This window comes from Choloepus didactylus, chromosome 8 (assembly GCF_015220235.1).
Source record: "Choloepus didactylus isolate mChoDid1 chromosome 8, mChoDid1.pri, whole genome shotgun sequence".
Classification (NCBI taxonomy): Eukaryota; Metazoa; Chordata; class Mammalia; order Pilosa; family Megalonychidae; genus Choloepus; species Choloepus didactylus.
The window spans coordinates 135295471-135317165 of record NC_051314.1 but is presented as its reverse complement, the minus strand read 5'-3'; the positions used below and the strand labels follow the sequence as shown (position 1 = coordinate 135317165).

The window sequence follows — 21695 nt, the reverse complement described above, 5'->3', positions numbered from 1 at the left end:
ACAAGGTCCCCAGATGATCTGTGTGCACATTAAAATTCGAGGAGCACTGCTGCAAGCAACCCAACCATCGATCCTGCTGCTTGTAAAGAATCCGTCTTAAATGTCATTCTCCCGGCAGTAGAATTGGCCATGTGATCAAATCACCAACTGTCCTCTCAGGGGAGGTGGAGTCGAGGGCTTATGGCAGAACTGCACAGAGGGCTGTCACAATTCCAAATCCAGTTTAAAGCCATTAGTCTGCATATACTGTTCCTTACCTTTCTTCCCCTGTAATGGGGCCACTTCTCAGGAAGAGAAAAGAGAAGGTGATGACCACTTCTTTTCACCAAGTTTCTCTTCTTTTATTTGAAATCCAAGAATTCGTAGAAGCTGCACATTTGCCCTTCTGGCCTCATGTGAGAGGCTTGATAGCACGGTCTGGTGCTCTAAAGCGGGGAGCAGATGCCTGGAAGTCAGAAACGCTGACCTGAATTCCTAAATCTGTCGCTGTTCATCTTTGGCGAAGTCATTCCTGTTATCTGTGAAATGAGGAATATGTGCAAATGCCTGGTGTTTCCCTACCATGCATGGGTAGGATGATCTGGAGGTGCTGAGCCTCCAGCAATCCTTTGGAGGGAAAGAAACAGTGAAAGGCGAAGAGGGTCCTCAGGTCCTCACTCGAACCCACCCTCCTCTAGGACCTGTCCTGCGATACAGTTCTGAGGACAGTGGCTCTCGGTTACTGTCACTGTTTATTGGCCAGGTGTCAGCTGGAGAAGCTAAAGGTCCCAAGGTGTTGCACCTCAGTTGAACAGGGATCTCCTGAAGACAACAAAGACACAAATATCTCAAGGAAAGTGGCACCAGGGATGGCATTTCAGGACCAGTGATGGAGGTGGGGGCATGGGAAGGAAGTGGGAAGATCAATGTTTTCTTTCATGGGGTCCTACCTATATCTGTCAAATGACCATCCACAGCAAAAATCTGAAGATGTGAAACACGTTCAACATCCTAAGAGCTCAGTTTAACTCTCCAAGTACGTGTCCCAGGTCTAAGACCTTGGGATTTTCAGAGTTCATCCTACCTGTTGTCTTGTCTCTTTTTACCTCTGCCCAAATAAAAGATGCAAAAGCTAAAAGGCAAGGCCACATCGATGACCTCTGAGCCTGTGGCAACTCTCCTCCTGGGAGCCCTGCTTCCCAAGCTGTGGGTGTGTACCCCAGTTTCCCAATACCAAATTAAGAATCGATTGTTTTTCCTCGACCCCAAAGCAGCAGACATTTTAAATACTCTCGGCAGAGAAAAAAAATACTATCTACCTGTAGAATTGTACCTATACTTTAAAAGTTACAGGGAGAAGGAACTTCCCACCTTCCAAAGAAAATCCTATATCTGCCTGCTGAGCTTTGCACTGTGGTGTGAACTGGGGTAATGGGCCAAGGTGAGCCTGGATGCCTGGGAGGGTAGAATGATTGATGTTAAAAAGTCAGGCCAATCCCTCTAGCAGGTATATACTCAAAAGAATTGAAAGCAGGGAACTCAAACATATATTCACAGCAGCATTAATCACAATTGCCAGAAGATGGAAGCGATCTAAGTGTCCATTAACCAATGAACAGATAAACAAAATGTGGTACATACATTCAATGGAACATTACTCAGCTGTAAAAAGAAATGAAGTCCTGATGCATATGACAACATGGATGAACCTTGAGGACATTATGCTGAGTGAAATAAGCCAGACACAAAAGGAAAATATTGAATGATCTACTGATATGAACTTGTTATGACAAACAAACTCACAAAGTTAGAATCTAGAATATAGTTTACCAAGGGATAGATTGGAGATAGAGAATGCAGAGCTGATGCTTAATTTGTATAGAATTTCTATTTAGGTTGACTGTAAAGCTTTGGAAATGGATGGTGGTGATGGCAGCACATTATTGTGAATGTAATTAACAGTGCTGAATTATGTATTTGAATGTGGTTGAAAGGGGATGTTTTGGGTCATGTATGTTATTAGAATGAAAGTTAGAAAACAAAACATGGAACTGTATAACACAGTGCACACAGTTGGAGATGATGGATTAGGGTTAACAGTACAATATAACAATGTTCTTTCATGAATTTTAACAAATGTACAACCTTAATGCAAGGTGTTAACAATAGGGTGGTACATGGGAAAAAAATACACCTAATGTAAAATATGGATTATATTTGTAACAAAGGTATCACACTAATGCAAAATGTCAACAATGGGGGGTGTATATGAGAATGCTATGTTAATTAGTAATAATTGTACAATTATAAAATGTTCATTTCATGAATTATAACAAATTTACCATACTATTACAAGGTGTTATTAATAGGGTGGTATATGGGGGAAATACACCCTAATGTAAACTATGGACTATAGTTAATACTACAATTTTAATCCTTTTTCATCAATTGTAGCAAAAGTACCCCATTAATGCAAAGTGCTGTCCATAGGTGGAGTATATGTGTTTTTACATGATTTTTCTGTAAACCTACAACTTATCAAATTTAAAAAAAATTTAAAATAAAAACAAAAACAAAAATTAAAAAAAAAAAAAAAAAAAAGTCAGGCCACAGGTAGACGCAAGAAATTGATCTGGGAATGTAGGAGCAAGGATAAAGACAGAGAGAAGCTCCTATTTGCTGAATCTGGAGAATGGATTTTAAGAATTTTGTAGGGAGTAAAATTAGAGAATGAGGACAACTGCCATGCTGGATTAAAAATAAAAAGTGGTAATACAGGGAAAGAGGATTTTAAAACTTATTGCTGAGTGATACAAATGAAATTTTTCTTTGTGGCCCCTTTGAAAGAACTGGGGATAGACAAACTGATGTTCAGTTCTTCTTTGGATGTTGTGTTGCTGTTTCTTTTATGGTGTTATGCTGAGAAGGGTCAAAAAATACCCCAGGTTTATTTCTATTAGATTAAAAAGAAACAAACCTCCAAGGCTACCTTTTCCCTCACACTCTTCTGCCCCCCACTTTGTCCACATGAGCTCGGGCACCTTTGGCAAAGCCTCCCAGGAAAAGGGAGTCCTCGCTGGTTCTGAGCTACAGACGTGGAAGGCTCAGTGTTTCTTAGTTCCAGGAAGGCTGCTTTTTATGAAAGGGAGGTCTCTGAGAGCAAGAAGGTTTGGAACTTCCTCTTGTCCCCACAGGCCCTCCTCAGACACTCGGCTAATTTATGGCCACTCTGGGAGTTTCTATGGCTGTGCCTAGAAAAGCACACCACCATGTAATTAAACAGTTCCTAAGGACACAACGTTCCCTCAAAGGCAATTTGTTTCTTTGCAAATTTATGTATTTAGCAACTTTCGCTTGCAGTTTAGATTTCCAAATGTATCTGAGGTCAATCCTTGATTATTTGTGCTTATGGATAATTATAAAAGGGTTGCTAAATATACATCATCTTGACTTTATTAAGGTAAAATTACTTACAGTGAAATGCACAGATCTCTGCCCCCCCACACACACCCACACCCAACAGCTTATCTTTTCTTATTGGATTATCGTTCCACCTTCACTAGTTGCTGTCTAGCTCTGGTCCCCTACATTCTACAATACAAAATATTTATTTTACATTTTTCATGGAGTTCACATTAGTGGTAACATACAATATCTCTCTTTTTGTGTCTGGCTTATTTCACTCAGCGTTATGTCTTCAGGATTCATCCACGTTGTCATATGCTTCATGACATCGTTCCTTCCATCGTGTGTATACAGACTACATTTTGTTTATCCACTCATCTGTTGAAGGGCATTTGGATTGTTTCCATCTCTTGACAATTGTGAATGATGCCACTATGAAACTTGGTGTGCAAATATATGTTCACGTCATTGCTTTCAGATCTTCCGGGTATATACCAAGAAGAATGCACAGATCTTAACTGTACAATTTGATGAGTTTTGACAAATGTATACATCTGTATAATCAGCATCCCCACAATCTTACTGTTTCTTTCCAGTCAATCCCCAATTACCACAAGCAACCCCAATTCTGATTTCTCTCTGTATATTAGTTTTGTCTTTTCTTGAACTTCACGTAAAGGGAATCATACAGTAAGTGCTATTTTGTACTTAGCTTCCTTTGTTCCACGTCACGTTTTTGAGATTTACCAATGTTGTATATACCAGTAAGTCATTCTTTTTACCGTTGAGTAGCGTTCTATGGCATGACTGTATTATAAAATATTTGTGTATTCTCCCAATGACAGGTATTTGGATTGTTTCCCCTTTCTTGATATTATTAATAAAACTATCATAAATATTTTATACAAGGCTTTTTGCAGACATATGCTGGGCCATAGGGTAGTAAGTAATATGCTTAACTTTATCAAAAACTTTTCAAGCAACTTTCCAAAGTAGTTGTATATTTTATACTCCCACCAGCAATGGAAGAGAGCTCTAGTAGCTCCACATTCTCTCCAACATGTGCTGTTGTCAGTGTACTGTCCATTTTAACTATTTCAATGGCTATTTTATGGTAGTTTTCCATTTGTATTTTCTTGATCTCTAATGATGTTGAGGTCCCTTTCAAGTGCTTATTGACAATCATACATCTGATGTTGGAGAAGCAACTGTTCAAGCTTTGTCCACTTATTTATTGAGTTTTTTGCCTTTTAGTGTTGTTTATTTGTAGTTCTTTACATATTCTGGAAACAAGTCTTTTGATAGATATATGTGTGGCAAATATTTTCTCCTAGTCTGTGATTCTTTTCTTTCTTTCATTTTCTTACTGTCTTTTGATGAGCAGAAGTTTTCCAATCTTCTTCTTTTACACTTTACTGCATTTTGTGTCCTCTTTAAGAAATCTTTCCCTATCCCTAGCATGCAAAGCTATTTTCCTTTATTTTCTTTTAGAAGGGGATATCATGATAGAGTCTACTTGTATTGAAGTATGCAACAGAATTATTTTTCTCCTGATTAGACCAGTGCCTTTTTCCCTTTACTGGTTGTAAGTCTGCTGCCACTCCTGGGTTCCTCAGTGTCTACTTTTGGGCTGGGGGAGGGTACAGTCTTAAGGCATGAGAAGAAATTTGGTAAACTCAGAGGTGGGGTGGGTGAGAAACACACATTTCCTATGTTCTAGATGCTGAGTGAAGCATGTTACACATATGTCTCAAAAACGGTAGAGAATCATTAATTATTGTAAAGTCTGACAATACTGATTTCCTGAAAATCATCTCTCACAGACACATTTTGTCCCTCAATTACATTTCTTTCCTTCCTATCCTCATGCATCTTGGTACTCTTTCTCTTTCTATACCAGCTTGATATGAGGTATATTCAGAACAAAACCTACTCCTTTTGTTTGAAATAGACTGAGATTTGGAGAGGAACTTGTTTGAAGTCAACTTTTGACCACCTGTGATACAAAGGTTTCTAAAGAACAATGGTCATGGTCTTTGTTCCTTTCTAGGTTATGTGGGTCTATAAAAAATATTTTAAATAAAGGGAAGAAATATGTGATTAAATAATTACATGATTAAATACATGAGTGTTCGACTGGAATCTTCTCAATTCCAAATACGCTTTTTTTCCCTTTGCAGAGTTTTGTGAAGATGATCCACCAAAGGTCAGAAACGCCCAATTCAAAGCCCACACCTACCAGAATGGCACCATTTTAAACTGTGAATGCAAGAGAGGCTTCCGCAGAAGCAGGAACGGATTACCCTTTATGCTTTGCGTGGGAAACTCCAGCTACTCTTCTTGGGAAAACAAATGTCAATGCATCAGCATTTGTAAGTGATCCTTTTGTAACTACCATGGGAAAGATAACTATTGCTTCCGCTTTTGTTCACTCAACCCTACGGATGAAAAATCAGGTGGCCCACTCTCCCTCTAAAAAAACTAACATCATACTCTCTATGCAAATGACACCTAATTTTTAGAGGATCCAGGAATATTCGTTCTTTAAACAGATATTTAATGAGTGCCTATTAGTTCCAGGGACTGTTCTAGGCTCCGGGGATAAAACAGACATAGCCCTTGAGGAACTTCCAGTGTGTGTACAGAGAGGGATAGACTTTACACTAATAATTACAAAACCTTAAAAAATAATTACAGTGGGGCACACCTATCTACCTGTAAGGCTGAATTAATTCTTTTGCTTTCAGTTCCCTAAGTTCCTAAAACATACCATTCATATCCTGAGCAATGAAATATATTTATCCTAGCTCCACCCCAAATAAGAATTTCCCAATACACCCCAGCCCCAACCCCACCATCCCCCTTTCCAACCCTATGGAATAAGTTCTGGGTAGAAAAACAGACACAGGAAAGGCCTGTGATGAGAGAAAAGAGGGAATAGAAACTCATGTCACTGACTTGTAGGGTCTCATCTATTACCAACATTTTCCACTCTGGATTCCACGGGGCCTTTGGGGGATTTCTTTGGGGGAGAAATGTACTGTCAAGGAGAAATGCCTGGTAAAGTCGGTCCAGTGTCTTCCCTAGCCCTGTGTCAGGAACTAATACTGCAGAGTCTGAGGAATATCACCCCAAAGACCCCACATCCCCCCCCAAAAGGCTGCTGCCTCTTGTCCCATCCTGTTAGAGCCTTTCAAGCCCTGGGATGGGGTGGGTGAGGCAGGAGCTGGTCAAGGAGAGAGGAGAATAACACATCCCCAGGCGGATCAGACTGTCATGTAGACAACCGAAGCCAAGGAGGTTGTTCACTTTGAGTTTCTTTATTTTTGGACACCAGAACATGGCTTGAGAGCCTTGGAGCAGTGTTCCTCAGTGCTGGGTGGGACTGGAATCACCAGTGGAGGTGTTTGAAAGTACACCTGTCTACGTATTAATCATGACCTGGTGAACCAGAATCTTTAGGGGTGGGACACAGGGTAGCATGTCTGAAGAGGGTTGTGAACTACTGCTTCAGCTCGTCTTCCCCAAGCCAAGAATAAGCACTGAGCATCTCCTATGTGTCTAGCTCAATGCCCAGCATTATGGCAGATAAAAAGGCGGGAGCCCTGCCCGGATGCCTGCCCTCAAGGAGTGTACACATTAGGAGAGAAGACAGGATGGGCGCCTATGAACAACTGAGTGTTCACCAACCAAGTGCCCCTGTCCTCATCACCGCTGGTGAAGGCAAGCAGGGATGTCGGGGCCACTTGTTTGAATATTGTCAGTAGATTCTGCCCCCTGAAGTAGAATTTGGAGAGAATGAGCCCTGAGATTCTAAATCTAAGTGTATCTGATACCTTGATTTTGCTGTTGAACTTTCTTCCTTTCATCCCCAAAGCCCCCGACACGAGTTGCCTTTCCTCAGTCAGTTTGTCTCTACTGGGTGATATTTTTGAGTGCCTGCATACGTGAACGGTGTTTTCTATTTTCAGCATTTGCAAAGCTATATTCTCTGTATTCATTCCACATATATTCTCTAGCCTCTAGGAACAAAGGAAAACACGCTACACCTAAACCTGAAGAACAGAAGGAAAGAAACACCACAGATGTGCAAAGTCAAATGCAGCCTGTGGACCAAGTAAACCTTTTAGGTAAGAGATGCATCTGGAACAGTTGTCTTCTCCCTGACCCCAAGGAGCCAACCCTTCTTGGGCATGTATCTGGTGTGCTCCCCCAAGGAGGAAAGTCTGCCCCACTCCCTGTGAGCATGTATATTTCATTGCCCTCTGTCTTAGTCTGCTAATGCTGCAGAATGCAAAACACCAGAGATGGATAAGCTTTTATAAAATGGGGGTTTATTTCACTACACAATTACAGTCTTAAGGCCACAAAACGTCCAAGGTAACACATCAGCAATCGGGTACCCTCACCGGAGGATGGCCAATGGCCTCCGGAAAACCTCTGTTAGCTAGGAAGGCAGCTGGCATCTGCTCCAAAGCTCCGGCCTCAAAACGGCTTTCTCCCAGGACGTTCCTCTCTAGCAAGCTTGCTCCTCTGCAAAACATCACTCCCAGCTGCTCTCTCTTTCCTCTTTGAGTCAGCTCATTTATATGGCTCCACTGATCAAGGCCCACCCCGAATGGGTGGGGCCAAGCCTCCATGGGAACATCTCATCAAAATTATCTCCCACAGCTGGGTGGGGCACACTCCAAGCAAATCCAACCAGCACCAAAACTTCTGTCCCACACAAGACTACAAAGATAATGGCATTTGGGGGACACAATACACTCAAACCGGCACACCCTCTTTGTAGAACATCATGGGGACAAGAACCACTCTGTGGTGGTGGCGGACTGATTTCCAGCATCTCAAACCAAACTCACAGCAGCCTGATTTCCCTGGAGGTAACACATCCTTCACTGGTTTGGGAGCTGGCGGAATAGAATCCAACTCAACTCAATTCAGAAAGCCTGAGCTGGGACTAGCTTTGTGCCAGGCACCGAGGGTGGAAGCTTCAAACAAGTGTAGGACTACCGTCCCTGACCTCAAGGAAATCCTCTGTATTTTCTCTTTAAGTCCAAGGCAAGCAATTCAGCTCAACAGATTATGACTGTAAAATGTATCAGGCTAGTGAGTCTTAAAAGCTGCAGACAAACATCTCCCAGCTAACAGGCTTTGGGTGAGTGCATGCTTTCTTACTACCCTCTGGCCTGCCCATCCCTTTCTAAAATGAATGCTTCTGCTGTCACAGCATCAGGAAGAAATAAGAAAATCTGTTCGGAAAAACCTGAGCATCTTGGCAACCAGCTGACCCTATGAAACCCTATAGTCTGATGCTAGCTTTACAACCTTACAAAGAACATTATCAGAGCATACATAATCTCATTTGAGTAAAGTTTCCCTTACTGATACGGAAATTGACATGAGATGTTGAAAGACTTGGCTAAGCTCACACAGTAGGACTGGAATAAGACCTCAATTCCCCTAAATAAGATGGGGGGTTTTCCAACTGATTATTTATTTTAAGCTAGTTTGAATTTTCTCACAGTTCCCATTACTTAAAAAAAAAAAAGAAAAGAAAAGAAAAACAAAAGAAGTGATCCAGGAAAACTGTTGCAAAAGAGTAACCCTGGGGCACTGTTGCAACGTGATGCTTTTATCCTTCTGCTTCTGCAGTTTAGTATTGAAACTGTGTTCCCAAAACACATTTAACTGTCTGTTTTGCTCTATTTTGCCCCATCACCTTCCACATTTATTGAAAGGTTGTTTAAGAGGCCCATGCTTGCTGCCCTTACTCAAGAGACAACCAGCTGGTTCTGGCTAAGGTTTGTTTCACAGATTGTCTTAGTGTGGATGTTTTCATTTGAAACAAGCAAACTCAATTCAAACAGTTATGAATTTCATTGGCTTTATAAAGGACGATTTCATTCTGAGACTAAGACACACGTTCAGTCATTATTTGCAAAATACTACACTGTATGACAGTGCTTGGGACAGAACCACTCAGCTTTCTACTGGGGCAGAGGAGCTTATTGAGGTATTTGGGTACTTGGAGTTGGGGAAGGCTGGAGGGTCAGAGGTTAGAGGGTACCTGCAGTTTCACATGCCCATATTGGGAGGAGAGGGTGGGGAATGCAAAGACTAAGAGAATTGTGATATTAAATCACAGCAGGACATGATCTCTGGGACTAAAGGTCAGTCTGGCTTGGGTTTTACTTGGGAGAGTGAGTGGAAGTTACCAGGCATGGGGAATTTTCAGACACTGTGACAGGGATCATATGGGTCAAGCTTCAGGCATGGCTTGATCAGAGATCAGGCTCCACTGCTCTGAGATTCTCTCAGCTACTCCCTCCTCAGGGCTGTAGCTTTGTCCCCAGTCCTTCTCCCATGGATCCAAGATGACCACCAGCCACAACCAGAGATTGTGCTTCCTCACGTATCCAGAGGAAATCCCAGGTTCTCCTCATATTTCATGGGCCCACGTTGGCTTGGACCTGCCCTTATCTCTCAACATAGCCCTGTCCACCTATCGAAACCCTCATCATCCGTCAAGAGCCAGCCCAGGTGCTCCCTCTTCTGGGCTGGCACCAATCAGAATAAGTCACTCACCCCTCTGTGTTTCCATAGCAAGAATCTGTGCCTCAAGTATAAAACCCACCACAGTTCCTCCTTCATACGTCTTTCTTACCCAACTGACTACTGGCTTCTTGCAGGAACGGCTGGGTCTTTGTGCCATCCCACAGTGCCTAGCAAAGTTCCTGGCACACAGAGGTTCTAATACATATCTGCTGAATGAAAGAATGAATGAATGCATTCATGAATGGGCAAATGAACAAACAAAACAATAAGAACCAAGGTCCAGACTCTGGCAAAAGAAACCTTGGATTCACTTGCAATGCTTTCTCCTACTTCCTTCAGAATTTCCTTTTCTTCTCCCAGGTCCCTGCAGGGAACCTCCGCCTTGGGAACATGAAGCTATGGAGAGAATCTATCATTTCATGGTGGGGCAGACTGTTTATTACCAGTGCCTCAAGGGCTACAGGGCCCTACAGAAGGGCCCTGCCAAGAGCATCTGCAAAATGCACTGTGGGAAAACAAGGTGGACGCGGCCCCGGCTCACGTGCACAAAGGAGGAGGAGTATGGGCTGCTTCCAGGTATTGGGGTCCCTTCCTGGGGCCACTATGCTGCTTTTCCACACTGGGGTGGCCAAGGTGGATTTCCTGACTTTACCAGCTAGGTGGCCTTGGGCAAGCCACTAACTCTCCCTGGGCCTCGTTTTTTTTTCTCATTATAAAAAGTAGACCTGATGAACTCTAAGGTCCCTCCTACCCTGATGGGGGATAAATAGCAAGACACCAAAGAGGAGGGAAGATCTTTGAAGCATTCTAAAGCACCCCAGATGTCAACTCCCTGGGGGTGATGCTACCACCTTTCGGGATCTAGCAGATCCTGAAATTCCACTTCCTTCTCAAAGCTAGCAAGACTTGCACTAGCCCGAAAGGGAAGGCCAGCCTCCCCACACAGGTGTTTCTCCCTTCTACTCAAATAGAATGTGAATACATCATTTATATAGTGCTCTGTGGTTAGCTTGCTCTTTCTTGTATGATGTCCTCTAACTGACTGTGGATCAAGTGCAGACAGACAGAGAAGGGACTGAAAGTCACCAGAGGGAGGCAGGAGGAGGAGAGGTCTGGCTACAGCCTCAGCAGAGACAACTGAGAGTAAACCATGGCCCGTCCGACAGCCTTTCTGAAGGAGAATGGCCGTCCACTCGCCCATTCATTCATCAGGACCACGGAGAGTGGTTGCATAACTGCTGGGTGCCAGCGAATGTTCCAGGTGCTGGGTACATGGCAGTGATCTCTTTCTCATGTGTGCATGTGTGTGATGTGTGTTCACACCTGATGTATGTGTGTACATGTATGGTTTGTGTATATGTGTATGGTGTGTGTGTGGGTGTGTGGGTGTAATACCAGGGTCCTTGACACAGTGACTCCCTGTCTAGTTAAGAATGATAATAAACAAGTTAATGAATAAATTTTTAAATACAAATATGGTAAGTGCTTTGAAAGAAAAATAGAAGGTGCTTAGGTGGCTGGGTTGGGAAGAGGCCAGTTCCTCCCGAGGTCCACTCCAGTGCTGCCAGTTTTTCTGTTATTTGTAGGATTTTGGTGGGGCAGGGAGAAGCAGATTTATTTTAGTCCTTGAACTTTATCCAATCCCTACCTTTACTTTTTAAAAGGGATAGCATGAATTTAAAACGTTAATATTGATTCTTACTCTTCCAATCACAACATGCTCCTGTCAGAACAAAACACCAATACAGTTTTGACTGGACCTCCTGTACAAAAGTAATAAAAAGAAAACTGTTCACATTCCAAATCTACAATCTTCCTGCAGGGCATTTAAGCATCCCATCACCATTCCTACCAAGAACCATTCTGATCAGTTGAAATGCACCCTGCAAGCATTAATGCCCAGTCCTAATAATTCTGAGCTAACCTTTTGTGCATTTCTATGTCACCAGAGGGTTCAATCAGATTTCTATTATTGTGGCCCATTTTTTCTGATGTTTTGGATTCAAAAGCTGTTTCTCATGCCACAGATGGACACCAGGGCTGAGCAGGCAGTGCAGGGAGAAAGGCTGCTCCCAGTTTCATGAGACGCTGGGTCAGGACTAGAGTCCCCTCTCACCCTGCTTTGCTGGAGGCCCCTCAACCACCTCCCTGTTCCCTGATACATAGGACTATGTGAGGTGGCGTCCCCAGTCGGTGCACCCAGAGCCAAGGTTTCTGTCTCAGATAGACGTTCTGGGGCTGGTGGAGGAGGGGCAGAGCACCCTGTCTTCAGTTTCACAGGCTGCCACTTGCTTTCTCCCCCAGGCAAAGAACAGCCAGAATCAAGCACGGAGCCTCTCTCTGACAGCGCAACTTCCTGTCTCCTAATTACAACAGGTATGTCTAGAGTGTCTGGGAAGATAAAAGGTTGATCATTGAACCCTAAGACAAGAAAGGGAAGACAATCTGCCCAAAGAGGGCCACTGCAGCAGAGGCCACCACAGCAGACGGGTCAGATGGATCTGTAGGTGTTCAAGACCATAGCTCACTCGGCCTCCTGATGCTCAAACACGTCAGGGAGCAGTGAGGGGGCAGAGGCAGGAGAAACCAGCCACCACAGCCTCTATCCCCTCCAGGACAGGGCCTGGCTCTTAGCAAGCTGCAGGCTCCAGAGCAAGCGTCAGAGAAAAGGAAAATGAGATGAAATGCTTGCCCTACCTGTTCCTCTTGCTTTCACCGCCCATCTCTCAGTCTCCCGAGCTTTCAGTTCATTGAGGAGCCCTAACTCTCTCCAGCCAGGTGCTTTCCTATAATTAGCATAACCTGAGCTGCCTCTCTCTCTTTCACAGATTTGCAAGAACATACAGAATTGGTTACAACCATGGAGACGTTCGTATTTACTACAGAGTATCAGATAGCAGGTGGGTCCGGGTGGGATAAAATGTACCCTAAATAGAGACTGTGGAACATGTTACTTGGGTTGGTTAATTGGTTGGTTGGTGTCTGGATGGGTGGGTAGGTGGGTGATTAATTGGTCGACTGGGTGGGTGGTTGGTTTAAAATGACCTACTCTTTAGACTACATCATGTTTATAAGAGAAAAGAACTGATCTACATATTAATGTAACTCAAAATCTCAGTAATCAGTTATACTAAGTTATGAGTCAAGTCTCAAACCAGCCCCTACCAGTTCCTCCTGAACTTACCTTAAAGGACAATACCCATGTCAGGGTGCTGTGAGGCATGAGGTCAGGGAGGGGGGATGAAGTATAAACAGGGAAAGAGAGAAAGAGAACATTCCATAAATACTACAATTGTGTCCTGGCTGGAGACAGGGGGAGAGGCTTTGAGGCCACATCTGACAAAAAAAAAATTAATAGCTGACTCCAGGACCTCAGGAAAGCAGTGTTCGGAAAAGACGGATACGTTTGGGAGATGTTAATATGTCTATCATTTATTTTTATGTTTTGCCATTTCTTTTAACAGAACTGGGCCCCCTTCAATGAGGCCTGGTCTCTGAGCCTTTCTGAAGAGCTTGCGTGTCAGCTTGCTCTCCTGGGGAGAACAGAACGGTGGCTCTTTTCTTGAGATAAAGGCTACCTCTCCACACCCCACCCCATCCTAATCCCACTTCCTTCCACCTCCTAAGAAATCCTGTGGGGGAGAGCTGCATTCTGAGAAAGGAAACCAGAATCTGCAGAGTCCGCCTCTTCAGGAAGCCCTTTGCGCACCTGGGGGATTCTCCCACCTGCTCTGTGGCCCTAGCTGCCTGCTACCCCCAAGGCCACGCCCAGGGCACCCCTCTGCTGAGCTGCTTCTCTCTCTGTTGACAGTGGCCGGCTGCATTTTCCTGCTGATCAGTATCCTCCTTCTGAGTGGGCTCACCTGGCAGTGGAAATGGTGAGTCCAGTGCCCTCTAGGAAGCACCTGTCCGAGCTAGCAGGCACAGCACTTCACCGAAGGACAGAGAAGGACAAGCACCTGCTAGAAGGAAGAGCCCCCACCCTCACCCAACCCTTCTCATACTAGCAGTCTGGGAAGCAATCCATGGAGAATTGTCCAGTTGGTGCATTCCCCGAGAGAATGAAAACAGCAGGAAAATGGGAAAGCAAGGAAATTAACATTTGTTGAGGGCCACACTCAATACTTTTCTTATGGACATCATTGCAATTTATCTTGGTGAAAACCTTTGGAATAGCTATAGCTTAGCGAGATTAAGCAACTAGAACAATGATCACACAGCAGAGGCTGAAACCTCAGTCTGATACTAGAGCCCAAAATCTTGCTGCCTACCCCCCACCCCCCACCCCCGCCCCAGGCTAGACAGAAACCAAGGGCAGCTTCTCCACTAAGCTTCCCTGCCCACCTGCTGTGGACACCTCACCAGAATCCCCCGAACCAGGAACATAACCCACGTGCAGCCTTGTTTGCATTAATTCAAGTTCTCAACTCTGGCTGCCTATTAGAACAACCAGGGAAGATTTTTTAAAAGTGCCAATTCTTGGGCCCCATCAGAATCTCTGGGAGTGAGCCCTGGACAGCAATACTTTTTAAAAATTGAGCTAAAATTCACATAACATAAAACTCGCCATTTTAAAGAATACAATTCAGTGGTTTTTAGCATATTCACGACGTTGCGCAACCATCAGCGCTATCTCATTCCAATACATTTCCATCATCCTCAAAAAGAAACCCTATACCTCCCAATTCCTGCCTCCCCCTCCTCCACATTTCAGGGAACCATGAATCTACTTTTGGTCTTTCTCTATGGATTTGCCTATTCTGGACATTTCATATAAATGGAATCACACAATATGTGGCCTTTTGAGCCCGGGACATCAGTACTTTTGGAAAGCACTAAGACACAGCCAGGTCTGACAAGCCTACACTAGTCCAGTGATTGTGGAACTCGAGCCTGCAGCAGATCACGAAAGGGGGGTGTCCCCCACCCCTACCAGGGTGCACTCTGCTCAACGCTGATAACCTCCCCCCACCCAGTAAGACCCTGAGAAGACACTGACCCACTTCTCAAAACCCAAAGCTCTCAGATCCTGTGGTTAGCCCAGCCAGAGAGAGAAAAAAATCAGATTTCTTCCATCCTTATGTGAATCATCAGGCCTACAATATACTCCTAATTTTCCTCATGTGAATTAAGAAGTCCAAATTACTGCAATGTAAATGGTAAGGCCTCAGGGGTTGTTGTATCAGAAAGTATTCATATAGACAGCAGTCAACCAATTTCCCTAAAATGCTATTTTAGATTCACCTGAGATTGAGTGTGTAAAATGCCTGAAACAATGTAGGAATCCAATCCTTGTTAGATGCCGTCTTTCCTTCACTGACAAGGCTTCATATCCGTCATACGTCTTCCCATGTGGTTGCTTGACGATCAAAAGTCTTCAGACCCAAGGGGAAGAAATTATTTGGGAGTGGTAATGCTTTGGAGTTCATGTTGTGAAACAAAGAACTGTCTGGAACTATCCCACAAGGTCTCCCAGAACTACAATCTTGGGAAACGCAAACCTAAATTTCAAAATGACCACTTTAGTCAAAGAGTTTGGTCCCGGGAATCTGTCTCCTAGAATATAATTTCATCTTATGGTGCCCTCTGGTGACCAGACAAAAAGCCTGCATCTGAATTACTCAGTGATCACCAAATACATTCTAGCCAAAGAGAGATTTTTTTGAGCAATCACTGGAAACCAGTGATATGCTGGAACAAGTTCGCACTGGCTCACGGGAGCCAGTTGTTAAATTTTCAGGAATTTTGCAAGCTGGTTGTTAAGAACAGGCAGGATTAAAAAATAAATTACATAAATTTACAAATTAAATCAATTATATTAAAAACAACAGTCACAATAGGCGAAACAAATCACTTCCTAATTCTTTTATTACATTTTACTATCATCTTTGTTCTCAGGGCTATTTCCGGCTATCACATCTGCGTGGTGGAAATACTATATAACGGGGGGCAGCTGCACATCTCTTCCCAACTCCACATTCAGTGACATCCCATCAGTAGCTTGAAATTGGCCACGGTGAGAGCATTTACCGCATGGAAAGAGGCAAACTTGTTCAGAGAGCTTGCTGTTAAACATTCACCGGCACATCACTGCTGGGAGCCCTGTCTTATGGGAAGTGACCAGATATTCCCATGGGCTAAGTAAGGGCTGGGACAGACTTGCCACTTGTGGCTCTTTAGATACAAACACAGATAAATTAGATACAATTAAAAATTTAGTTCCTGGCTTGCACCAGCCACATGTTAAGTGTCCAACAGCCACATGAGAGACTGGAATACCTTACTGGCCAACATAGATACAAAGCACTTCCATCATCACGGAAAGTACTAGAGGACAGCGCTGGCTAGGAACTAGTTTTCAATCATAGAAGTCACTTAGCACAGTTAGTTGCTATTATTATTCCTGTTGTGCAGCTATTGTCCTCCATAGACATCAGAAAACATTTCCAGAACATCTCTTAAGTGCCAGGCACTGAGCTGGGGATGCAAAGAGGAATCCAACATGGGCACTGCCCTCTGGAGCTCATGGACAAGTGGGGGAGAAAGAGAAAAACAGAGACTGTCAGTAGAATGTGTTAAGGCCCAAGATTTGAGGTGTTATAGGAGCAGAGAGAAAGGGCACTTAGCCTTACCAAAGGGTTCAAAGGAGGCTTTTAGAGAAGATGGAATGACCAAGGCAGGAAATGGCTTCTGGGCAAAGGGAGCAGGGGAAAGGCAAGGAGGTGTGACACAGCACGATGCCACACTAGAAGTCAAGCTGTTCTCATCACCTGGGTGCAAAGTGCACAGGGGCAGTGGTGACCATAAAGTTTTGGATAGACAGTGGCCAAGTCCTGAGGAGCCTGGACTTTATCCCGAGGGCAACAGAGAACCCCAGAGAGCTTTACTCAGGAGGCAAATGGTGGCACTGGCCATTTGGCTGGTCTGGCTACAGTGCAGAGGCGGGTAACAGTGGGGGCTGGCAGCTGGATTGCATTACAATGGAATAAGTCCACACGTAAGATGCTGTACGCTTGAACTAGCTCAGTGGCTACAAATTAAAAAGTAGGGAAAAATCAAGCAATACATCAAGGAGATAAGATTAGCAGGGTTTGGTGGCAGGTGGAAAGAGGATGAGCCAGGATAACTCCCAGGTCTAGTGTGTGTGAGAGTGGGACCCTGTGGTAATATATCCTAGAAAGAAATTTAAAGCAAGGATCTCAAATTACATACCCCTGGGGATTAGCCACAAAGCAGAGCCCATCCTATATTTCATTCCTCAAACCCCGTTGGCTTCCATATCAATAAATATCCAGCCCTGAGGCTGACGGGAACAGGAGGGTTTTCCTGGGCTCTTTCTCTGATCTGCTCATTGCACAATGAACTGAATTATCACTCTGTGGGAACCACAGAACAGAGGCTAAGACTGGACAGCCAGCCATGGCCTCTGGAGGGACAGAGAGTCCTTGAGGACAGATTTCAGCTTGTGGGAAAGTAGCAATATCCTGGGGAGGGGGGCATATAAATTTAGCAGGTCATATGGGGCTAAAGTGGGATGGTCTAGCCACATTGGTTTAGGGTGGGGACGGTACTTTCCTTGGTGTCGTATTAGACATCTGGCTATTACTTAGTTATATCTCTATAGGAGGAAGAGTAGAAGGACAATCTAGAAAACCAAGAGCGGTCAGAAGAAGCCAAGAACAGCCAACAGAAGTCATGGAGCAGAAGGCAAAATCAAAAAAGTTTAAACCCTCATTCAAGAGGCATCGCTTGTGATCCCTTGGATTTTGGAAGGCTCCAGGGTCACGTCACAGAATGCTGGGCAACTGCAATCCATCTCCAAGGCAGCTCTGAAGTACCCATGAGTGAGATCGACCGGCTCCCAAGCAGCAATTCCAAAGTCACTGAGGGAAAAGGGAGCAGAACTCTTTTTTTTTTGTCATGTATTATGTGTTTATTAAAACTTAAATGGCATGGAACCCTCTCCACATCATATATAGTATAAAGAAAAGTAGCTTTCTGTTAATTTCATCCCAACTGCCCAGTTTATAATATCCCCAAGAAAAACCCTAGGAGTAACGTAAACACACACACACACACATTCTCCACCCTATGTAACTGGACCTTGTCCCTGGATCCACATGGGGCCTTTCCCAGCCTCTGGCTGACCGGCTATTTCCCTGATCACATTCCTAATGGATGTTCTTTAAGAACGTTGGGCTGGTGACCATGGATCTTTTTGTCCTATGCTCAAGGCTCTCAACTACCCCCTTCTAATGCATCTTCCATTTTGAATTTCCAAAGAACAGAAGCTATGGCAAAACGAGTACAAGGCAGCCAAGCCCTTGGAATTAGAGAGCTTCACTATTTGAAAGGATTTTCCTAGAGTTAATGTTGCGAACAGGATAAACGAGTTCTCAGGTAATGAATTACACTTATCAAAAGGACACTAATAGGTCTCCTTAAGAGTTAGTTTCCTTAGGATTCTATAAATGACACTGAATTTGGACTGCACTAATTTGATGTTCAGAGATAGACACGTGGTGTGCAAATGCGGACATTTCCAAATAAGTGTCATAGAAGCACTGAAAAGAAACCAATAGATGCAATTTTCATAGAAGGAAAGAAAGAAAGGAGGAGGAAGGCTTTCACACTGACAGAATGTAACTATGGAAAACGAACGCCCGCGATCGTCAGACTTTAATAAAAAGTTAGCAAGTCGGAATCACCAGGAGGACGTGGTAAAATGCAGACTGCTGGCCTCAACCCCAGGGTTTCTGAGTCAGTGGGTCTGAGGTGGAGCCTGAGAATTTATATTTCTAACAAATTCCCAGGTGATGGTGATGCTGCTTGCGGGGGGGACGACACTTTGAGGACAACTGGGTTATACCCCGCCCCCCACTCCTATAGGAAACATCAGCTTCAGGTGCTAAGATTTCAATTTCTTGTATAAGATCACTCTTCCCAACTTAGCTGCCTAAGATGTTATATTTTCACAAAATCACATGATTAAGGAAATTAATGAAAACTCCAAACTCTTTGTTTCTGAAAGAGCAGGAAAGTGTTATGAAAAATGACAGGCAGCTTTCAGCAGGGTCCAGCTCCGGATTAAAGAACCATTGGCTGCCCTTTCTGTGATGAATCAAATATGGCTCAGACCCTCTTGCTCACACTGCGCCCATCCCCACCCCCAATATATGATTTCCAGGGAAAGTTGACAGGAATCTTGGATCAGGACAATGTTTTAAAAATAAATCTGACTTGAATAAAATTGAATTGAATTATCATTACTCCTTTTGGAGAAGGGAGATCTGTGAGATCAAAATTACTAGTCATAATATTATTCAGATGTTATTTACCCTTTTCACTCTCATTCTCTGATGGGTGTACAGTGGAGTTCTCCAGAGGCTACATGATATGTGATAACGTCATCGCTGTCAAAGTAGCTTGTAATGAGTTTCTTACTGTTATTTTCAAAAGAATTAATAAACAATATTTTTAAAATGTCTCAGTTTTAATTTTGAAATACGGTAAGGCAAAGATAACCCATATAAACAAAAGTTCTTTGGGCTCCTCAATAATTTTTAATAATGCAAAGAGGTCCCGAGACGAAAATGTTTGCACACCACTGGTCTCATGATTCTCAAAGAAGTGTCCTCAGCACCCTGTGGGGGCCAGGAGGATTTTCCTGAAGTTTTTACGGCAGCTTACTTGCTAGTATTTGCTCTAGTTTCCTTAGGTACTCAAGCAAATACCAGGCAATGTATTAAACATGCTTAAACAATGGTAAGTTTAATGGCTTGTGGTTTTGAGGTTAGGAAAAAGTCCAAATTGAGGCATCATCAAGGTGATGGTTTGTCCACGAAGACTGCAGCACTCTGGGGCTGGCTGCCGGTGATCCTTGGTCCTGGGCTCTTCTGTTACATGTCAATGCCCATGGCGGCCTCTTCCAGCCTCTCCCTTCCCTTCAGGTTCTGTTGACTTTCAGCTTCTGGCTGCTTCCTCTGGGTCTTTATATCTGACTGAATTTCATTCTCTTATAAAAGATTCTATGCAGGGGTATTCGCCTACCCCACCTCCACGGTTGCTAACATGACCACAGACATAGGGGACTGGTGGTTTGATGGGTTGAGCCCTCTACCATAGGTTTTACCCTTGGGAAGACGGTTGCTGCAAAGGAGAGGCTAGGCCTTCCTATGGTTGTGCCTAAGAGCCTCCTCCCGAATGCCTCTTTGTTGCTCAGATGTGGCCCTCTCTCTCTGGCTAAGCCAACTTGAAAGGTGAAATCACTGCCCTCCCCTCTACGTGGGATCAGACACCCAGGGGAGTGAATCTCCCTGGCAACGTGGAATATGACTCCCGGGGAGGAATGTAGACCTGGCATCGTGGGACAGAGAACATCTTCTTGACCAAAAGGGGGATGTGAAAGGAAATGAAATAAGCTTCAGTGGCAGAGAGATTCCAAAAGGAGCCGAGAGGTCACTCTGGTGGGCACTCTTACGCACACTTTAGACAACCCTTTTTAGGTTCTAAAGAATTGGGGTAGCTGGTGGTGGACACCTGAAACTATCAAACTACAACCCAGAACCCATGAATCTCGAAGACAGTTGTATAAAAATGTAGCTTATGAGGGGTGACAATGGGATTGGGAAAGCCATAAGGACCACACTCCACTTTGTCTAGTTTATGGATGGATGAGTAGAAAAATAGGGGAAGGAAACAAACAGACAAAGGTACCCAGTGTTCTTTTTTACTTCAATTGCTCTTTTTTACTCTAATTATTATTCTTGTTATTTTTGTGTGTGTGCTAATGAAGGTGTCAGGGATTGATTTAGGTGATGAATGTACAACTATGTAATGGTACTGTAAACAATCGAAAGTACGATTTGTTTTGTATGACTGTGTGGTATGTGAATATATCTCAATAAAATGAAGATAAAAAAAAAAAAAAAGATTCTAGCACTAGGATTAAGCCCCATCCTGACTGAGGTGGGTCACAGCTTCACTGAAGTAACTTCATCAAAACGTCTTACTTACAATGGGTTCACACCCACAGAAATGGGTTGTTTAAGAACATGTTTTTCTGGGGTACATACAACCCCACACCCCACAGTCTTCTACTGAGTTATTTTGAGACCCTGAATTTTTTTTCAAAAACAAAAATTGCCATAATATTTATGTTTATGGAAGACTCTAATTCAGCATTCTATTAAGAACATGGCATGGTTCCTGGTAAAATTTGTATAGCTTCCTGGAAGAATACTGCTATCTTTGCTTTTCCAGGATTGTTTGGGGTTGGTTTTGGCAGGGGTTGTATTTGCTGGCTCTCCAGCATGCCTTCATCATAATTTAATTTGTTGTAGGTTGTCTGATTTATGTACAGTGTACAATGATACATCATTGCATCAACCACGCGGTTGGCTTATAATTTTCAAATAACTAGGTTTTAAAGCATGAATATGTTTGTTTGGAAATAAATAAATCATTGTGACAAGGACTACTATCTCCTCCTAAACCCCTTCTTCGACTGGTAATAGAAGCCCTAAGTTCAAGCAGAACACTTCCCTCCCCCAGCTAAAGATTACATTTTCTAGCCTCCCTTGCAACTAAGTGCAGCCAGAGGACTACGTTCTCACTAATGAGACAGGAGCAGAAGTGATGTGTGCAGTTTTCAGGATCTGCCCTTAAAAGGCAAGGACACTCCCTTCCCATCATCTCTCCTCACTGACTGGCAGGTGGACTTGGCTGTGGGAGCTGGACCTACCTGTGGGAAG

The 21695-nt window shown here is 43.7% G+C and overlaps 1 protein-coding gene across 2 annotated transcripts in view; it reads left to right on the top strand.

Annotated features, from left to right (window-relative positions):
- IL2RA (interleukin 2 receptor subunit alpha) overlaps positions 1–19409 on the top strand; it is a 47610-nt gene extending 28201 nt beyond the window's left edge. Inside the window, exons 2-8 of one of the 2 annotated variants that reach the window (XM_037846380.1) lie at positions 5565–5756; positions 7404–7514; positions 10303–10518; positions 12247–12318; positions 12771–12842; positions 13754–13820; positions 17567–19409. In XM_037846380.1, coding sequence (XP_037702308.1) covers positions 5565–5756; positions 7404–7514; positions 10303–10518; positions 12247–12318; positions 12771–12842; positions 13754–13820; positions 17567–17591 — 755 coding nt within the window. In that variant the 3' untranslated portion in view covers positions 17592–19409. The remainder of the gene's footprint in view (positions 1–5564; positions 5757–7403; positions 7515–10302; positions 10519–12246; positions 12319–12770; positions 12843–13753; positions 13821–17566) is intronic. The other variant, XM_037846379.1, reaches the window with a different exon arrangement.
- Positions 19410–21695: the final 2286 nt, after the last annotated feature.